The following is a 20,832-nucleotide window of genomic DNA, read 5'->3' on the forward strand; positions in this document are numbered from 1 at the left end:
ACACTTTGAGAACAGGACAGGAGCACCCGTCACATATGGGGAAACACATTAGCACAAATTGTGGTGCATGATTGAGACATACTTGCTCTATTTTTGCAGTGTGGACCTGTGCTGTGCTGACATCTATGGGAAAGAAGCACAAACTTCAATAAATTAAAGATGAGATGGAAATAATATGGATTCATTCAGGGTGAGATAATGGATGTGCTTTAGTGTTATTCATTTGTGTTATTTAAGCAAAAACAGACAATGGTGAATATCCAATTTAAGAGATACAACTGACACAAACCCCACAGGACTAGCTTACACGCTAGGTGGAGGGCAACTTGTTTGACATAAGGGCAGGTGTGTGTATACTCGATCCTCAGGACCCACTGTGTACACTTGTGTACCCTTCCATAAATAAAACCTCAGAGTAGTACTGAGCTGCTAATTGTACTGTAAGAGGGAAGTCAAACTGGGACCCAGAAAAGGCTGGCATTTGTACGAGCCGGCATGCTGGGACGCAGCCTGTACTTCAAAGGACCCGAGAGCCTTGTGGTAAAACAATAAGTTACTCGGACTTCCTCTGGATGAGCAGGCCATTTGGCTCTCTGGACTGTTACCCTCTGGACAAGACTGAGATAAGGGGAACTAGTCTCTTTGTCTGTGGTTGTGGGTGTGTGTGTTTTGGGGTCATAAAGGGTGAAATGTCTGGCCAAATGGTGGGGCAACTGTGCGGGACAGTACCACAGTGTCCTTATGTGGGCCCCTCTGCCATTACACTTTTTATTTCTTTTCTGGATCTGGACTTTAAACCATCTGTTTATCCTATTTACAAACCCCGGAAAACCGTACAAACCATGCACATGTTTTCATTGTATTATTGTATTATGCCTTATGTAATAATAACATGGATTGCATGTAAAATCCTTAAACAAAAGGGTATTTTCATGACAACTGCACCATAATATTAAATCCACTTGACATGTTTAGTATGGACGTATTCAGGAAAATTCTAGCAATTGAATGAAATATGTTTCATACCAAATAGAATTTAATAAAACATAGTTACAGAAACTCAGGAAAAACCTAACACAATGGAATGTCCTCTCTGGTAATCATCTCCTTTTCCCAATTTCCCCACTAATTGTTTTAACAACCGCCTCCAAATGGTGGGGGCCGAAATTCCAGATTTTACTCGGCCAGGTTAATTTATGGCAATGCCGCCTAGATCAAATGCGGGATTTGGCTTAAAAGGAAGGGAGACAAAGCAATCGAGGAAGATCGTAACCGACTTCCCACATTGCACATACGCTGTGCTCTGTGTGTAGATAGAGAAGGAAGATCGTAACCGATTTCCCACATTGCACATACGCTGTGCTCTGTGTGTAGATAGAGAAGGAAGATCATAATCGACTTCCCGCATTGCACATACTCTGTGCTCTGTGTGTAGCTAGACAAGGAAGATCGTAACCGACTTTCCACACTGCACTGTGTTCTTTGCATAGCTGAACAGGGAAGATCGCAATCGACCTCCCACACTGCGCAGACTCTGTGTTTTCGTGTGTAGCTAAACAGGCGGGGTAAGAACTTTTTACTCTGTATTTATGTTTTTAAACCTTATAATTGATTGTGAATTTGAAGCTAATGACCTACCTGCCTGTTCAATAAATTCTTCTTATTTTTAACTTGCGTGGTCTTCATGACTCTAATCCATTTTATCTTCTTTTCAGCCGAAATTCCGATTAAATACTCAGGGGGACAATTATGACTAGGACCTACTGATCAGGGGTCTAGTACAGCGAACGTCTTTAGTGAGGTCTTCAAGTTAGATAGGCAACCACGATCTGCCCGCTAACGGGATTGGTGGTATTGGTTCTGGTGTTTTGGCTTAAGAGGACCCATGGGCGTTATACGCCGGTTCTTGTCAAATTCGCCTTAAGGAGCCCGATAGATACGCACTGTCCTGGGCTCATAACTATCTATGCACAAAGGAAGGCATGTATTATGGTGGTCCGCCTCCTACCCTCTGGGGGCCTCACCGAACTGAGATTTAACAATAGTGCTAAACCCGGGAGCATATATTGAGGAATGATGGCACAAGATAGAGTCGAGTGTAACCACTCCCAAGTTCCACGTATAGTTAAACCCAAATTTTAAATTATAATTTAATATGGAGTCAGATTATCACGAGGGTAAAACCTAGTAACTGTTACGCTTACTTGCTGTGGTCATGAATATATTTGATGTGTTGTTCTGCGCATTTGTGAATATTCTGATGCTCCCATTGGAATATTGACAGTCCGGCGACAGATCAGATATATCTTTGATGACAGCATAGCCCCGTTTGCGAACGGAGAGTAACCAGAATGCTACTGGTCCGTTTCAGGCCAGTCTTAAGCGGGATATGAAGCAGCACCTTCATATCTGACCCGTGGCGACGGAACCAGTGCATTCTTAAGTATAATTGTGCCCTGTTCTTATGAACAGAGGAAAAATAACTAACATCTCCGGTTTTGAATCACACCAGCCAAGGGAAAACACGCGGTGCCTTCCCCTCCAGCTACAAACCCTCATTGGTCTAGCTGTGAGGTGTTTACAGTACAGTACTTAATTAGACACTTTGGGCCAGAAGTAGTTTAGTCTACTTTCAGGCTTAAATATGACACGTTCTGCCCCAGAAACATGCATGTTATGTATCAAACAGGTGCACAGGGCTCGAAGCGCAGTATGCATCGACAAGAAACATCACAAGGTGTGCATCTCTCCTTAATGCATATGCATTTAAGGGAGGATCACGCAAATAATGTGTGGCTGATTATGTATCCCATTGAATTTACTAAAGTTTGCACAATTAGCGAGGGTCAATTTTTGTGTGAAATTTCTCTGCCTCTAAAGAGCAGCATCATTGCGTAGGTAAGTCAGTGACACAGATATAGGCCCAGAATATGCACTCAAGGAGAGAATCTTTACAAAAAGACACACTATTTCAACTCCCTGAGCAAGTACAGATTAAGCAGTCAAGCAATATTTAACGCTGGGCATTTGTCACAGAAAATATTGACAGGTTGTAGAGAAGTTATGGCAAAGCTGTTAAAAATCACGAAGAACTGAAAAAATAGGCCAGAATCAGTGTTTTAAAAAAATGTATTAAATTAACCGTAGATCTACAGCAGTGGGGAATGTTTGAAATAACATGCACAACTGTAGTGGCAGTAACAAGTGCTTGAAGTTTAAAAAATGAGCAGCTACCATAATTAAAAAAAGAGGGTACTATGTGTGTTTTATTTCTTTTAAGTTAGATGTTGTAGCTTAATTGCAAAGTTTCAGTCTTTGATGGAACATCTCTTGCCACAGACAGGTTAAACGTTACCGTAGCTACACGAGAAGGATCGAGCAGCATCAAGACGGTTGATACGGTCGACATATATTTGATTGCAGTTACTGACTGGAGGCTGTGTTATAGTTGGCATCCAAGAAATCTCAGAAAGCAGTAAAAATGGGTAACTGCTAAAAAGAGACAAAATCATGGAATCTATGATGCCTGCACTTCTGTGACAAACACCCAGCCATAAAACTAATTTCTGTCTTGGAAGAAATAAAAGATTACCTAGAACCCCCCACACAATATTCTATTTCATTCCACCAATAGTCAAGCTCCTTGCAACATTACACTCACTGGACTCTGGATTGATTCAATCAACAATTACCACTACAGCTGGAATATACCGGTTTGCTTTTTGTTGTGTGCTGTCCATAGTGCTCTTGTGGCACACCAGCAGATACATACTGTCACACGCCAGCATGACACCCCTAGGAGGGAGATGCGGCAGTGCCGGGGAACACCACTGGTTGTCGCATGGAGAGAGAGAGAGAGAGCGCACCCACACAAACACAAAATCAAATAAACGACCCTCCTCACCCTTCCCCCTCACGGGTGCCGGGCGAAAACAATAAAATAAAACAACAAGCTGAAATAACGAAGACAAAAGAAAGTAAAACAGCGTGACCACTTTCCCGTGCGCCGCCCGTAGCTGGCCCACCTTTTCAGCCGGCTCCAGCTCCTCCAGCATCCCAGCTGAGGATCACTTCTTTTGGTCCTTCCTTTTTGCTTGAACCAAGCTCCAAAGTAAAATGAAACTAAAATTATAAACGTTTCATGTGAGCTCCCGGTCTCGGCTCCGAACTGTGGAGGGCAGCACGCCCTTAAGCACCTGGGCTGATTAGCTAACGCAACCCAGGTGCGTGTGCACTCTCCACCAGCAGGCTCAGCCGAGACCAATCCGGTTCACCGCTGGACTGAATGCCACACATACATTTTCCCACATTCAAGATATTCAATGCACTAAACAAGAGTTGTTTTTTTAATTGTGTCATTTAAGCTCTGCTACATACTGTACACAAAATGTGATTTGTAGGCAGTCCCATTGCGTAATGTCCATGTCTGATTATGTAATTAGCATGTAGCCTTAGTAAATGAGACGTTAATTTCACTGCAAACACACCGACATACAGTACACTCATCAGGCTGCAATTAGAGTTTTATGTACATAAATCTGGCCCTTTATGTCTATTGAAGGATGATATACCCTCTTAAGGTCATAGTACATTAGAAATAGTGTATGTCACAAAGAGAAAACATTCTACATTCACACTCCATAATTACTAATCAGTCAGGTCAACTGATGCCTTCATTTTCTGTTTCATGCTGTATAACAAATTATGCCTTTAGAAAGTGGGTACATTTTTTGTTTGATTTAATTATATATTGACTGCTGAAATAATTGGGGTCCTAATGATTGAAAGTATTGTATAACTATACACAGGAAATTGTTGGCCTTTGGCTCCCTGGCCATGGGACGGATCCTCCTTCCCTGGCCATAGAACTGATCCTCTTCTGAGTCACGTACACAATTAACATCTCTGGTCAACAAGGGCATAATGATGTGACTGCCCCCTTCCTCTTGTGACCCTGCAATAAACTCACTGCTTCATCAGTTAGACATCAGTTTTGGGCAGGAGGAAAATGAAGAGAATCAGATTTAATACGCTTTAAACATTAAATCAGTGGTAACTGTTTGATTAACAGCTCCAATACCATGAGCCAATCATATGTTTGCGTACCCAAAGTAATCTACCAATAAGGTTCCAGGGAACAAACATGGGGTTCTGTTGCATCAGTGACTTTGTGAGCATAAAATCTTACAAAAAAAACTTAACAACTTTGCTCTGAGGGTAAAGACACTTGTCTACCCAACCAGATGCACTGCTTAAGGACATTGCCGGACTTAGCTGCGCGTTTCAACTTGCACCTCACTCAATCACTGAGACCTGCCTGAGTTGGCCAGCCATCGTCCATGAAATACATAATGCTGGTCTATTTCCCATTGACAGCTGTTTTGAGGAACAAGTATCTACAGGCTTTTTCTGCAATATATCCCATGCGGCCTGACCCAAGTGGAAGATCTATGCATAACCAAGTTGCCTTGACTGGAACCAGTCGTGACCCCGGCTTTTACAAAGAAGTCTTCCAGGATCACACACACCAGCAGTGGCCTTAGACCAGCTGATGAGCTGATGCATCACCTAACAGAATTAAGGAATGTCCTCTCTTTCTACTGCTATTAAGTATTGAAATGCATTTTATTTTACACTGACATCAAACAATAGGATAGCATAAAACTTGTAATACCTGATTAAGTCATTTTACTACTGTTGTTGTGTGTGTTTTGCTATCCATGTGTTGGTCTGAAATAGCAAATTCCCTGACCTTGTTGTTTTAACTTTAACTTAATTTTGTGAGGCTGATTAAACTTTGTCTTGTCTATGTTATTTCACTAAATTGGGCTCTACAGATGTGCAAAATTCTGTTCGGTTGTTGTGTTGTTCTGAATAAGCCTGACCAAACTTCACTACAGTATGGTTACCTGGTCACTGAAACTATGCAAAAAATTTGAGTTGACCAAGAATGACAGAGCAAATGGGAATGAGCCAGATCTGCATGATGTTGGAATAAGCCTAAGTAAAAAATGATATTAGAAATTAAACCCATGCTTTTAGCGACCTTAATTGATAAAGATATTGACTGTAAGAAAACCAGCATGCACAGTGGGCCCCAGGATAGAGTGTGAAGACTGCTCCAGGGTAGCTGAAAGGGAAGCATTGGACTCAGAAGACGCAGAGTCCCGATGCTGTATGTGAATTAAATGCATAATGTGCACTTAATCTGTCAATGTGCAAAATCTGACACATTTTTTCAGCTGTAGGCCTCAGCGATGTCACCCTCTGTCTTGTATCCCATTGATTTCATTTTGCGATTTACAGCATTGTGTTTTGTGTCAAAAAATGCTTTTTAAAAAAATCATCTGGAGATTCAAACTGCACCAGGAATGAGTTTCAACATTTCAAAACATCAATCCACCCATTTATCAGGAGCCTGGAATTTAGTTGAACTGACGAAAAGGTAAGCTTAAAATTCCATTTGCACCATTAAGACAAAATTCAGTTGTAGAGTTTAGTCTGGTGCTCTGACACAGAGCAGCACCTATAGGTCAGTGCAAAACATTCAGATTAGCACTCCAGAACTACAGCTAACTGATGTTCACAAACAGTGTTAGTACCCAATTATATTGTAATAAAAACAGATACAACATTAACAGTGCTGAATATTAAAAGAGAAAAATGGTCACTTCGTCCTGCTACACTGAACTGAGACTGTTGCCATTGCCATTCTAAATGTCCTGCCAAAGCCCAATCTTACCAATAATCAGGAGTGCCCAGTTCCTAAGGGGCTTTTACATTAGCATCTACTGCGCTCTTCACCACGTAAGCTGGCCCAGTGGGACGCATCAGGTCTCAGAAACCGGCTGAATGTTCTGCGCTTTGGATAGGGTGACGGGGATCCTCCACTCTCCGAGCGTGGGAGCCTTCCTGATGGGGTGGACGGCGGCCTGCAGCTCGGCGAGCTTCTCCTTGAACCTCCGTTGCAAGCAGCGCTCCTCGCTGGGCTCCCCCCGGGTGAAGCTGGACAGCAGCAGGCCCGCGGCCGCCAGGACGCCCCCTGCGCAGAACAGGACGCCGCCGACCAGCTTGCAGACTTCCAGAGCCCGGTTGAAGTGCGCGGCGCGCTTGTCCACAAAGAGCAGCTCTTCCTCGCCGAAGGCTTCGATTTTGGGCGGGGCGGCGAAGCCCACGGTCAACACGGTCAGACCAACGACTAGCATCAGGGTCCCAAACGCGAGACAGACCTGCAGGTGGAAAAACAGAGCAGTAGAGACGGAGGACAAAGGAATGAGGAAATGCAAACATACTTATAGCCCCATTTCAAACTGGGAATGATAACTGTAACTATATGCATAAGGGCTGTCTGTGACCTCACTGTCCATCCATCCATCCATTATCTATACCCACTTATCCTGAGCAGAGTCGTGGGGGGGTGCTGGAGCCGTGACCCTGCTCTCACTGCCGGCCATGATCTCTCTGTATACAGTGCAATTTTCTTTACAATTTTTATACATTGCACTGCCCCAACACAGTATTGGCATCAAAAAAGATCAGAGTTCACACATAATTTCAATTACCATGAAAGTACAGAGGACGAACTCCCTCTTAGAAGTAAATAATCTGCACAAACAACACACAATATTACATGCACGGAGGTGTCTGAGGTTGGCTTTCCCATGAATCATTGCAGGGCCCAATGATGTTCCTACCTTCCCAAGGATAGCGCTCCACCTGCTGGGTGATTTCTGAATCTGAAAGTCTTCATCCCGGTCCCAGATGGAGGCTGTGCACTCCTCATAGAAGTGGTGCAGGTAGGACCGGACCCCGTAGTGCTGGTGGTGGTTGTGCACCGTGCTCTGAGATCGCTCGCCATGGTCAGACCCACAGAGTTCTGAGCAGGAAGTCATTCTTCACACCTGCCATGCAAACACAAAATAGTGTACACTGGAACAGAGTATGCAAAAAAGCAGTTAAATAATTGTATAATTCTGCATTCATGGAATGAAACTGTTTTTGACTCTTAAATAATATATGTATTTGGTGCACATTCCAAAGAGGCAAACTTGCTCAGAACATGGGGTGAAATGGTTCTGTATGTGAAAAAGAAAGTAAGATACTGCTAACTTTTACAGTCACTGACAAAGTTAACAGTAAAGCTGTCAAAAGTGCCATGAAATTGAGTTTGAATATTAGCTTTTGTAATTAGTTAGAGTTCGAATATATTCAAATATCATTTGCATATAATTCACAAAAAGAAGCTGCTTATTTTCGGGCGCAATATGCACGTGACGCTCCCTCTAAACTGGCCTGCGCGTTATTTTCCACAAGCGGGCAGTACAATAGAGGACATCGGTGAACTTTCATACTAGGTTACTACATCTGGGGCCTCATTTATAAAACGTATTTTATATCAACTGTGTGGCCCATACGTAGAAAATCACATCAAAGTAGTGATTTATAAAATTTCAACATGACTCGATTTGACCGTGGAAACGGTTGTGGCTCTACGTCAGGTCTTCACTTGACGTATGCACACACAAGTTAATTTTATAAATGAGCCCCCTGCAGTTTCTATAGCCTAATGCGCAAATGAATAAAGCACTTTCTAGTGGATGTAATTTGCCACAACTCGGCATTTCACAATAATAGGGGAATGATAGTTTATAGGAAATCCCTGTTTATTTCTTAACACAAAAACTGGTAAAACTTGTATAGCCTAAAACAACATAAATTACTTACTCTGTTTAGTTTAACTTCTTTCATCATCCAATTTTATCAAAATCTTCAGAACAGAAAGGAAACATAGCCTGCCATGGGAACATTATTTAGCCTAAATTGTTGGCTGACCAGATCTGTTGAGTGAAGTGAAAAAACATTCTGGCTCACGAGGCTAGCTGACCAGTAACGTTAGGTGTCCATGGAGCTGAAAGTATCACCGGAGGCTATTGGCAAGGCAAACCAGGCGATCCACTTGCTCTGGGTCCAGGGCAGAACGTTTTTTGTTGACAGAGGCAGTGTTAGCACAGGAAATGATCTTTGCGTGCATGAACGATTCGCCGTATGAAATTAAAGCCTGTATATTCATGTTAATTACAAAACGCGGGATCCAAAACTAATATTCGAATGCTCAAATTTAGGTTTGAACTTTAAATAAAAAAAATATTTTCAAATATTTTTCAAACTTCAAATATTTTTTGACAGCCCTAGTTAACAGCATACTTAATTTACAGTAATTAACAAGATAAGGGAATCATGTCACTAGCATTGAAGTTACACCTGCAATAAAAAGTAAAAATTGAAATCTAACCATAGCACCATACTGTAGCAATGTGCCATTGGGTGCTACAAAATGAAAAAGAACCTGCTAGCAATTTTGTTGGACAAATATGAATTAAATATGAATTATAAAATGTAATTGATTTATCTTTTTATTTTTTTTTACCACAGGTGATGTCATTTAAAAGCCTTCCACAGTCAATATGTTTCCACTTTGAATAAGTTACTGATCCTGATTTACCTGTGTATATGTATGCCATGGCAAACAGTGCATTTGCATTTGATTACTGTCACTGTCAGTGAGTAAGAGTGCTCAAAAGTTGAGTTCCTAGCAGCTAGCTAGTTAGAACAGTTAACTACCTTCACTACAATCAGTGTGGTTGTGGTTGCTAAACTAAAGCCAGTTAGGTAGTCAAGTCTGTGCGAATTCACCTAAATACCAGTGAATTTCCAAACAATGTGGGACAAACCAAACCTACCAGCTATACCAAAGATAACTGTAGGTAGGTGAAATCCTCATAGGTAGTTACGCAAATGAAATAATTCCACCCAACCAGAACTATGACAACCAGCTAGCTAAGAAGGTGCCAGGAAGTATTTTCTTGTTCTGAATTTGCTCTGCATCACGAGGGCCGACCTAGATTAAATCTTATTGGTCTGCTATACAGAATTACAACATTAATGACATCCAATAATCTGAACCAAGTGGTTTATAAGATTACATAAGCAAGCATTTTCACCTTTGGTTTTTTATAAATGGGGTATGCAAGTGTCATTCTTCACATTTTCTCTCAAAACCTCAAAAGAGAACAGGAAAAGCTTGATAATGTGGATTTTGGTGTGCAAGACCTTCAAGCAGTTCACCACCTTGCTTCTTTTCACGCCACAGCCCACAGCCCACAGCCAAGTGCCCACAGAGCTGTTTCACTGGGAGACATGTTGTGTGCCGCTTCGGGAAGCAGTCCACAGATGGGCGTCTGATTGACCAGCAGGGGTTGCTGATACATGGACCCCAAACAATGCAATCACCACATGCACATAGCACCATGGAGCTACCAGCCGGTCTGCACTGGCATGGTCCCGATTCAATACAAGACCATGCAGCTCATCCTTTCACCAGCATGGTGCCTTAACTGGATGAGCCACCCAGCAGTGCCCCAAGCTGTTGAGCTTTAATTAGACCCTTATATAATGTGTCATGAGGGGTGATTTACTCTGTAAATGCCATATTGTGTCAGAAACAGATATCTGTGCTACACAGAATAAAACCTTCATATTAATTGAAGGAATTTATATCAGTCAGATCACTTCAGACAACTGCTTTCATGTATTATTTTGCTGTAATACTTTCTTTGACAAGATTTTTAAAGTGGTTGCATGTTTAACCCCTTTACCCCATTTAGGGGTCCAAAAACCAATCCAAAACTTCTCTGAAAATGAATAAAATGCTTGGTGTCCATTATAAAGCATAGACATATGATCCGTGTGATGGTTTAAGATTAAACATTCATATCACATTGAAAAACAATGCAAAAACATTGTGACACACTGTGGTACACACACCTACAGTGAGCTCCATCATGTTTGGGACACAGACATATTTTTTACTGCTTTGGCTCTGTACTATTACATTTATAATCAAATAATTTTGATTATATACATGGTTTAAGTGCACATTCTCAACTTTTATTTAAGGGTATTTTATACACTTTGGATTCACCTTGTAGAAATTACAGCACTTTTTATACATAGCTCCCATTCCAGGGCACCATAATGTTTTGGACAAATGTCTTCAGGTATAAGACAGCTTTCAGTATCTAGTCTTTTTCAATGCAGGCTTTTGATTTCCTCTGGAGCATGTTATTGGTGTTTGTCAACATAAGGACCAGAGTTCTGTGAATAAAAATAAAAAAAGCCATCATGAGGCTGAGAAATAAGAAAAATACTGTCGAGGCAAAACCTTAGGCTTACCAAAATTAACTGTTTGGAATATCATTAAAAAGTCCCACAGTACTGATATGACTGGGAATGTGTCTCAAGTAAAGTTGAAATGCCTAAACATTCAGTTGAAATGAACTGAAACACTCAAAACAGTTGCCATTCATTTTTCCATCTCCTTCAACAAAACAGTCAAATGCAATCTGAATATTTAAATATTACACTAACTTAATAAATTCAAAGTATCAGTACAATCGCCAGTCAGAGGAGCTGATGCGTGGGTCATCCTGCTGACATACTGTAGACGCATTTGGATGGGCTTCATGGTGTGGTATGGAATCCAGGCCTTGTGGCTGCCCAACCCACTAAGAACTGCACAATTAGCACCCCAGATAACAAGCGATTCTGGGCTGGATCGGCACTGATTCTGGGATCAAAGTCAGTAGTGCCAGGCCAGAATCGATGCAGATCCGTACTGGAGTCACTCCCTATCTGGGAGCATCACTTAGGCAGGAGGATTTCAGTGAGCAGCGCATCTACATGTCACTGTCCACCAGTAATCCCCCCCCCCCACACACACACACACACATACACACCCACACACCCTTCCCCTCCTGGTCAATTGGGCACCCATGGTCTTGACAAGTAGGACATTAATTGTCCTACAGCTCAGTGTCAGTGTGAGCTTTAAATGGTGGACTGCAAAGTGAAAATGAACAGGTTGTCTATGTTATTGACAAAGTAAGTTGAAATAGGCAGCGGACAGCATTCCATTCATTGGTGCCTGTCATTACAGCAGGACAGAAACACATCTGCATCATCATGACTGAGTCAAATAGATCAGAAACACGTAATTATGCACCTTCATATCATAAAATCAGCCATTGCTGTAATATCACCTATTTATGATCAGTTCATTGTTCTAACCACAAAAAAAAGTCTGACCTCAATAACAAGAGATCAATAGCTATATGAAGTCTCTAGGCCCACCTTTGGGCAGAAGAATCTTTGTCTTGCCACTGCCATCCACAATAGTCTCTGCTAACCAATCAACCAGTTCTGAGGCAAAGAGAGACTTTTTGTGTCAGCTCTCAGATTTGTACCACAGAAAATGAAAAACAAAAATGCATTCAAATTTAGTCAGGAAGTTAATACTGACAAAAACATGTGCCATATCCCAGTTACTTTGTATGGATGCTCAGGAAAAGAACATCAGCCTGTGGAGATGAGTAATCCTGGTGTTGCAAAATGTGTCCCTGCTGGCTGAGTGTGGTTTACTCAGAAGCAACTCAGGTATAACACTCTTAGAATTCATCAACAATGTTCACATTGCAGTTTCAATCAATATTCTAACATCTTGACTCTGTATGCAGATTTTGAATGTACATGTTTGAGACTAAAGCACCAAAGCATTAAAATAGCAAGTTTTGGTGACAGTCTCCCATTACTAAAGTTCACAAAATCCTATATTTTTGAATGTGCAGACTAATTGTGTTCTCAATAATGATTGCAACATACAAGTTATTGTTAATTTTCAATGTGGTATGTGTTGACTGAGATTTATGTAAAACTGCAAATAAAGGAGAAACAGGGTTATACATGGAATACATAAAACACTTGCCATTAATAAAACTATCTCAAATGAAATTGTTTCTAAGTAGACTTTTCACTTCCCTATTTGTAATGTTGCTCATGCTTTCTATTTTTTGTTTTTGCGACATGTAAATTATCTAATAATACTTGTTTGTTACTATTTGTTTGCTGCTGACTTGAAATCTATTTAGGACACAAATTGTGATAGGAGGGGTTATTATATTAAAGAACTCTCGTGAGGCATTTTACAGGACTAACAAAGAAAAATTTACATGTCACATGAAGAATGGACTGAAATATAAATTTGTCCACATCAGTATGACGAGACATCAGCTTAATATTACAATATGTGCAAATTAGTACACTTGTAGTATTTCTCAACATCAATAGTGTATTTTCACCAAAAAAAAATATTAATAGGCAAATATTAATTTATGGGGGTTTATTTGTGTTGTTTGTTCCTGACCTGATGTGAAAACAAGAGTAGATACAACCTCTGTTTTAATCAGTAGCCTTACGTTATTATTCTAAGGTGAAAACTGTCAAGCGAATATGCTTTGATAGGTTTTCAAATCACACATGCGTTGTTCACAAGCTGTCATTGGATTGACAGCGATCAAATTAAACAGTGTGATCAACTAAAACATATACATATTTTCACACGTAAAGCATCTATACACAAACTGAAATAGTCCGAAAAAATTTGAGGCAACGAAATACGGTTCACCTAAATAATTATAGTAGTATGAATTTAATTTAATTCTCATTTTAACGCAAATCCGTACAATGAAGGTAAACGAAACATTCTCTGTGGCATATCCATTCGTCACCAATGACGTAGGAGTCATATTTAGTTATTCAGCACCATGGATAGCACCCGGCAATTATGAGAATACAATGTTTAAAATTATTGCATACTGTGTTCAGCTGTAGAGTTTAGTTTTATTATTTCTTGTTTGCAGTTACACCTTCATAAGAACGCGAAATTATACTCAATTAGATTCGACTTTTCTTTCTCCTTAATCGTTATTAACGACGAATAACTAAATTGTAAACAAACGCCTGCCTACATTGTGGAGTGATTAAACACATCAGATGACAAACTTTGACAGAACATCGCATCGTAAATAAATGTTCTCTTTCGTAAATTAAAAAGTGTATATACCAATGCCACGTACATAACCGAAGATCACTTACATTAATCCCCTACTGGGTCAAATCGTTTCATTCGTGAGCCGCAACATTCTACACCAAAACACGGAAACACAAAGTTTTATGGATAGCATCTTTAAACATATTCTCACCATGTTTGTAACGCTTTATTCCAAATCTTGAATAGAATAATACCAATCACAGCCCGAACAGTGATCACTTTCCGCTTTCCCTTCGCTTTGGTCCCATCACTCTGTTTCCCCTCACAAGCAATCGATGATTCAGACATTCACACATCCCAGCGCGCATGCGCACACTCCGTTTCAGTCTCCCCGTGGATAGACACACAGCTGCTAAATTATATGATTCAATGTGCGTAGGAGACTATTGTTTTCAAGGTTACCAGTGGTATGAAGAATATACGCGAAAATGGACAATGCGACACAAAGTTATGATGAAAGTAAATTGTCCTTCAGCACTCATAAAACATCTTGCATACATTTTAAAGATAGTTATTTCACTTAATTAATGCAAGACACACTAATTCATACTAAGTTATATTGAAGATAGTATCTACACCGCGAGGAGAAGTATCTACTTAGACTAGTTTTTTTTTTTTTTTTTAACAAAAAACAATTACAAATATGGAAATGTCTGATGAATTCCATGATATAATAATGTTCACATGTGTAGTAGAAATGTTGTATAACCCAGATAGTAGTTAGTAGCTGACCACTGAAACGGTGAATTAATGTGCTAATTCACATACTTTTTGTCTGTAAGAACACACTGAAATGGTTATTTTGCCAGTGATGCACAACACACAGACAGTGGTCCACACACACGACATTGAGATAAAACATTATTTGTTGGGCATTGGCTGTAGAAAGTATATCAGTCCCTATTGATTGTTTTCTGTGTTGCAATGTCAGATTAAATATACTGTATGTTGAAATAGCATTTGTGTCCAGCTTCTATATAAGATACTCTCAAGAAGGTCAAAATGAATAGTATCTATACAGCTAAATGAAAAACTATTGGGACAGGGACATAATTTAAATTGTTTTGGCTCTGTACTCCCAGCACATTGTATATGAAATAAAAGAATGAATATGAGATTAAAGTGGGGACTGTCAGCTACTTTGAAGGTATTTATATTGATACAGCCCTTTGTATACATGCACAAAACAACAAAAAATGTCTTCAGTCATGGTGATTACATCAAGAATATAAGAGGTTTGTTCATTCACAAGAGCTGCCTTGGAGTTAAGTCTTATATTTCGTAATCCAAATTTCACAGTAGTATTATTTCTGGAATGAATAGCAGTATGTATTGTATTAATATTTATGGAATATTAATATTAAGATGTTTCTACCAGAAACTGTTCTGTTTTCTGATTCTTTGAATAGGCAGTGATATCATGTAAAGAAGAGTATTTATTGTTTTTCAGAAATTTTGGATTAAAATTGTTATACAAAAAAAAAAAACTTTTTTAAAAGTGTATAAATAATGTGAACATTACAGCATTAACCTCTTATCCAGAAATAGCTGATATGGGTGCAGGCTTTCATTCCAACCAAGCAGTTACAAACCTGATTCTACTAATCAACCTCAAGAGTCTTTCCTAATAGTGCCATATAATGTATCTTAAACATAACTAAGATTGATAACTGATTCTCACTAATGATCTTGGATAAAGTTGTTCTATTCCCTGTATTGAAATGTCTATTAATGCAATGCAGTAATCATAGTGTAACACTGTTGTGAAAACATTTTGACAAAAATAATTACTCCATCAAAGATATGAAACATTCACTGATTAATGGGAGGCCCTGAATTCAGACCATATTCTATCTCACATGCTATTTTTAGATCTGCCATTGACGTACTGCTAGAAGCCAGTATTAGTCACCACCTTTTCTGTGTGGGGAAGCACAGAGATGCAGAATTTTAATGCTTGTGACCAAAGACATAAACAGATATGCCGACTTACTTTGCAAAATACAGGTAATGTCTAAATCCATTTGTAATATAAATCAGATATTTAGTGTAAATTGTTTACTGTATATGATAGTGGAGTGAATCACGTGCTTTCGTCATTTCATGTTGCCCAGTGCATTCTGTTCTTTTTTCACTCAAACAAAATGGTCGTCACATTAGTCGTCGTGAAAGCAAAACTTAATTTTCAAATTAAATTATATTGCATTTAAGTGTATGTGACGGCAGCTCTAAAGCAGTTGGCAGCAGTTCAAAGTTAAATATACAAATATATTGCGAACATAGTCTGTTCATTTGAATTTGACATAATCAATGAGAGAATGTACAAGTTAGTGGTTAAACTCTCAGGAAATTAGGAAGCAGAACTTTGAACACCCGTGAAAGTGTTAAGAAAAACTTGGCGTGGCCCAGGGGTCCAAGGGGACTCTCCAGGGAGGCAAGGGTTTGAAACGCATCCGCTGCCATTTTGACCAAATAGTCGTAAATCATGTAACAGCAGCACGCGATCAGAAAGTCATCGCTGGCATAGAAGAAATCTTGCACTGCGTCACGTTTTTCAGAGTTGAGACAAAACCACCCGTCGGAATGCTGGACCGCCTGCAAGCGATACGTGACTGATGCAAGTATCCTAGGGCTCGTCCGGGATTTGAACCCGGGACCTCTCGCACCCGAAGCGAGAATCATACCCCTAGACCAACGAGCCCCCATTTGACTATTGTGACTATATTTGACTATACCGCCAAGGGCCTCAAAAATGTCAAAAATCGAAAAAAGCCCAAGTCTTTTGCGACAGCAAAGGTAATACATCTTTGTAGGTATGTGCATTGGTGGTATAGTGGTGAGCATAGCTGCCTTCTAAGCAGTTGACTTGGGTTCGATTCCCGGCCAATGCAGTTCAGTGGGGCTATCTGCTTCCGGGCAGTTGTGAAGTTTTCGTAAATGACCCGGTCGGGTGCGGAAGCAACACAAATCCAATTTCAAAATCCATGTGAGCTGAGCGCCACAGATTTCTGTTGGACGATAGCAGTACAGCCTTTCCTGGCTATCGTAGTGAAAAATAATATCCATCAGGGAACGGAAAGCGTGCCTGTATACTTACAACAGGAAAGCACAGTGTTTCGCCTTCTATGACTTTACTATTTAAGAAATTAGTGAAATTTGACATCATGGATGCATAGACAGCAATGTTCAAAGGGAATCCTCTCCAATCACCTGTGAAATACTCTGCCAGGGCTGAAATGCATTGTAAAGGCAGTCAAATTTACAATCAGTCAATCAAATCATTTTTTCAGTGTTTTTATTATGACATCAGAAGCAAATGGAACATTGGTGTGTTGCTCAGTGCACTGCTGCTCAGTGCATTTTTCATTCAAACCAAAGGGTAGACATTAGTCGTCGTGAAAGCAAAAATTCATTTTCAAATTGAATTATATTGTTTTTTGCGCATGTGATGGCAGCTCAGAAGCATATCGCAGCAGGTCAAAGTTAAATATACAAATGTATTGCAAACATAGGCTGTTCATTTCAATTTGACATTTTCAATGAGGTGTAATGTACAAGTTAGTGGTTAAACTCACAGGACTTTTGGAAATGGTACTTTGTATGCCCGTGAAAGTCTTAAGAAATACTTAGCAGCGTTATAACTGTCAGAAACCAATGCATTTCTCACAGGCAGGTTCATCGATGCGAGAGAGCGTGGCCCATGGGTCCAAGGTGCTGCATTAACTCTCCGCTCTCCAGGGAGGCAAGGGTTTGAAACGCATCCACTGCCATTTTGACCAAATAGTCGTAAATCATGTAACAGCAGCACGCGATCAGAAAGTCATCGCTGGCATAGAAGTAGTCTTGCACTGCGTCACGTTTTTCAGAGTTGAGACAAAACCACCCGTCGGAATGCTGGACCGCCTGCAAGCGATACGGGACTGATGCAAGTATCCTAGGGCTCGTCCGGGATTTGAACCCGGGACCTCTCGCACCCGAAGCGAGAATCATACCCCTAGACCAACGAGCCCCCAATTGACTATGGCGGACCGCCATGGGCCTCCGAAATTTCAAAAATCAAAAAAAGCCCAAATCTTTTGCGACAGCAAAGGTAATACTTCTTTGCAGGTATGTGCATTGGTGGTATAGTGGTGAGCATAGCTGCCTTCTAAGCAGGAGACACTGGGTAGATTCCCCGCCAATGCAGTTTAGTGAAGCTATCTGCTTCCTGGCAGTCGTGACGCTATCGTAAATGACCCAGTCGGGTGCGAAAGCAACACAAATCCAATTTCAAAATCCATATGAGCTGAGCGCCACAGATTTCTGTTGGACGATAGCAGTACAGCCTTTTCTGGCTATCGTAGTGAAAAATAATATCCATCAGGGAACGGAAAGCGTGCCTGTAAACTTACAACAGGAAAGCACAGTGTTTCGCCTTCTATGACTTTACTATTTAAGAAATGAGTGAAATTTGACATCATGGATGCATAGACAGCAATGTTCAAAGGGAATCCTCTCCAATCACCTGTGAAATACTCTGCCAGGGCTGAAATGCATTGTAAAGGCAGTCAAATTTACAATCAGTCAATCAAATCATTTTTTCAGTGTTTTTATTATGACATCAGAAGCAAATGGAACATTGGTGTGTTGCTCAGTGCACTGCTGCTCAGTGCATTTTTCATTCAAACCAAAGGGTAGACATTAGTAGTCGTGAAAGCAAAAATTCATTTTCAAATTGAATTATATTGTTTTTTGCGCATGTGATGGCAGCTCAGAAGCATATAGCAGCAGGTCAAAGTTAAATATACAAATGTATTGCAAACATAGCCTGTTCATTTCAATTTGACATTTTCAATGAGGTGTAATGTACAAGTTAGTGGTTAAACTCACAGGACTTTTGGAAATGGTACTTTGTATGCCCGTGAAAGTCTTAAGAAATACTTAGAAGCGTTATAACTGTCAGAAAACAATGCATTTCTCACAGGCAGGGTCATCGATGCGAGAGAGCGTGGCCCATGGGTCCAAGGTGCTGCATTTACTCTTCGCTCTCCAGGGAGGCAAGGGTTTGAAACGCATCCGCTGCCATTTTGACCAAATAGTCGTAAATCATGTAACAGCAGCACGCGATCGGAAAGTCATCGCTGGCATAGAAGAAATCTTGCACTGCGTCACGTTTTTCAGAGTTGAGACAAAACCACCCGTCGGAATGCTGGACCCCCTGCAAGCGATACGGGACTGATGCAAGTATCCTAGGGCTCGTCCGGGATTTGAACCCGGGACCTCTCGCACCCTAAGCGAGAATCATACCCCTAGACCAACGAGCCCCCATTTGACTATTGCGGACCGCCAAGGGCCTCAAAAATGTCAAAAATCGAAAAAAGCCCAAGTCTTTTGCGACAGCAAAGGTAATACATCTTTGTAGGTATGTGCATTGGTGGTATAGTGGTGAGCATAGCTGCCTTCCAAGCAGTTGACCCGGGTTCGATTCCCGGCCAATGCAGTTTAGTGGGGCTATCTGCTTCCGGGCAGTCGTGAAGTTTTCGTAAATGACCCGGTCGGGTGCGGAAGCAACACAAATCCAATTTCAAAATCCATGTGAGCTGAGCGCCACAGATTTCTGTTGGACGATAGCAGTACAGCCTTTCCTGGCTATCGTAGTGAAAAATAATATCCATCAGGGAACGGAAAGCGTGCCTGTATACTTACAACAGGAAAGCACAGTGTTTCGCCTTCTATGACTTTACTATTTAAGAAATTAGTGAAATTTGACATCATGGATGCATAGACAGCAATGTTCAAAGGGAATCCTCTCCAATCACCTGTGAAATACTCTGCCAGGGCTGAAATGCATTGTAAAGGCAGTCAAATTTACAATCAGTCAATCAAATCATTTTTTCAGTGTTTTTATTATGACATCAGAAGCAAATGGAACATTGGTGTGTTGCTCAGTGCACTGCTGCTCAGTGCATTTTTCATTCAAACCAAAGGGTAGACATTAGTCGTCGTGAAAGCAAAAATTCATTTTCAAATTGAATTATATTGTTTTTTGCGCATGTGATGGCAGCTCAGAAGCATATCGCAGCAGGTCAAAGTTAAATATACAAATGTATTGCAAACATAGTCTGTTCATTTCAATTTGACATTTTCAATGAGGTGTAATGTACAAGTTAGTGGTTAAACTCACAGGACTTTTGGAAATGGTACTTTGTATGCCCGTGAAAGTCTTAAGAAATACTTAGCAGCGTTATAACTGTCAGAAACCAATGCATTTCTCACAGGCAGGTTCATCGATGCGAGAGAGCGTGGCCCATGGGTCCAAGGTGCTGCATTTACTCTCCGCTCTCCAGGGAGGCAAGGGTTTGAAACGCATCCACTGCCATTTTGACCAAATAGTCGTAAATCATGTAACAGCAGCACGCGATCGGAAAGTCATCGCTGGCATAGAAGAAATCTTGCACTGCGTCACGTTTTTCAGAGTTGAGACAAAACCACCCGTCGGAATGCTGGAGCCCCTGCAAGCGATACGGGACTGGAGCAAGTATCCTAGGGCTCGTCCGGGATTTGAACCCGGGACCTCTCGCACCCTAAGCGAGAATCATACCCCTAGACCAACAAGCCCCCATTTGACTATTGCGGACCGCCAAGGGCCGCAAAAATGTCAAAAATCGAAAAAAGCCCAAGTCTTTTGCGACAGCAAAGGTAATACATCTTTGTAGGTATGTGCATTGGTGGTATAGTGGTGAGCATAGCTGCCTTCCAAGCAGTTGACCTGGGTCCGGTTCCCGGCCAATGCAGTTCAGTGGGGCTATCTGCTTCCGGGCAGTCGTGAAGTTTTCGTAAATGACCCGGTCGGGTGCGGAAGCAACACAAATCCAATTTCAAAATCCATGTGAGCTGAGAGCCACAGA

The 20,832-nt window shown here is 40.9% G+C and overlaps 1 protein-coding gene and 6 non-coding genes across 8 annotated transcripts; 2 read left to right on the forward strand and 5 right to left on the reverse strand.

Annotated features, from left to right (window-relative positions):
• Positions 1 to 4,318: 4,318 nt before the first annotated feature.
• Positions 4,319 to 14,243, reverse strand: nrsn1 (neurensin 1). 2 transcript variants are annotated; one of them, XM_035407072.1, is made up of 3 exons: positions 14,097 to 14,243; positions 7,695 to 7,901; positions 4,319 to 7,229 (listed from the first exon to the last, which is right to left on the reverse strand). In XM_035407072.1, the coding sequence occupies exons 2-3, from the start codon at positions 7,890 to 7,892 to the stop codon at positions 6,831 to 6,833; spliced, it is 597 nt and encodes a 198-aa protein (XP_035262963.1). In that variant the 5' UTR covers positions 7,893 to 7,901; positions 14,097 to 14,243; the 3' UTR covers positions 4,319 to 6,830. The 2 variants fall into 2 exon arrangements, with proteins under 2 accessions (XP_035262963.1, XP_035262973.1); XM_035407082.1 differs by having other exon boundaries at positions 7,695 to 7,929; positions 14,097 to 14,229.
• Positions 14,244 to 16,574: 2,331 nt separating this feature from the next.
• Positions 16,575 to 16,646, reverse strand: trnap-cgg. The gene has a single exon. It is a non-coding gene; the product is annotated as a tRNA-Pro (tRNA).
• A 118-nt stretch (positions 16,647 to 16,764) lies between these two features.
• Positions 16,765 to 16,836, forward strand: trnar-ucu. Its single transcript has one exon. It is a non-coding gene; the product is annotated as a tRNA-Arg (tRNA).
• A 1,046-nt stretch (positions 16,837 to 17,882) lies between these two features.
• On the reverse strand, positions 17,883 to 17,954 carry trnap-cgg. Its single transcript has one exon. It is a non-coding gene; the product is annotated as a tRNA-Pro (tRNA).
• Positions 17,955 to 19,176: 1,222 nt separating this feature from the next.
• trnap-agg lies at positions 19,177 to 19,248 on the reverse strand. Its single transcript has one exon. It is a non-coding gene; the product is annotated as a tRNA-Pro (tRNA).
• Positions 19,249 to 19,352: 104 nt separating this feature from the next.
• trnag-ucc lies at positions 19,353 to 19,424 on the forward strand. Its single transcript has one exon. It is a non-coding gene; the product is annotated as a tRNA-Gly (tRNA).
• A 1,046-nt stretch (positions 19,425 to 20,470) lies between these two features.
• Positions 20,471 to 20,542, reverse strand: trnap-agg. Its single transcript has one exon. It is a non-coding gene; the product is annotated as a tRNA-Pro (tRNA).
• Positions 20,543 to 20,832: the final 290 nt, after the last annotated feature.

This window comes from Anguilla anguilla, chromosome 1, assembly GCF_013347855.1.
Source record: "Anguilla anguilla isolate fAngAng1 chromosome 1, fAngAng1.pri, whole genome shotgun sequence".
Taxonomy (NCBI): Eukaryota; Metazoa; Chordata; class Actinopteri; order Anguilliformes; family Anguillidae; genus Anguilla; species Anguilla anguilla.

Coding starts and splice junctions, on each gene's coding strand:
- nrsn1 (XM_035407072.1), bottom strand. CDS start 7,892: ATGACTTCCTGCTCAGAACTCTGTGGGTCTGACCATGGCGAGCGATCT. Junction 7,230..7,694: donor GGAGCGCTATCCTTGGGAAG/GTAGGAACATCA, acceptor TTCCACCTGCAG/GTCTGTCTCGCGTTTGGGAC.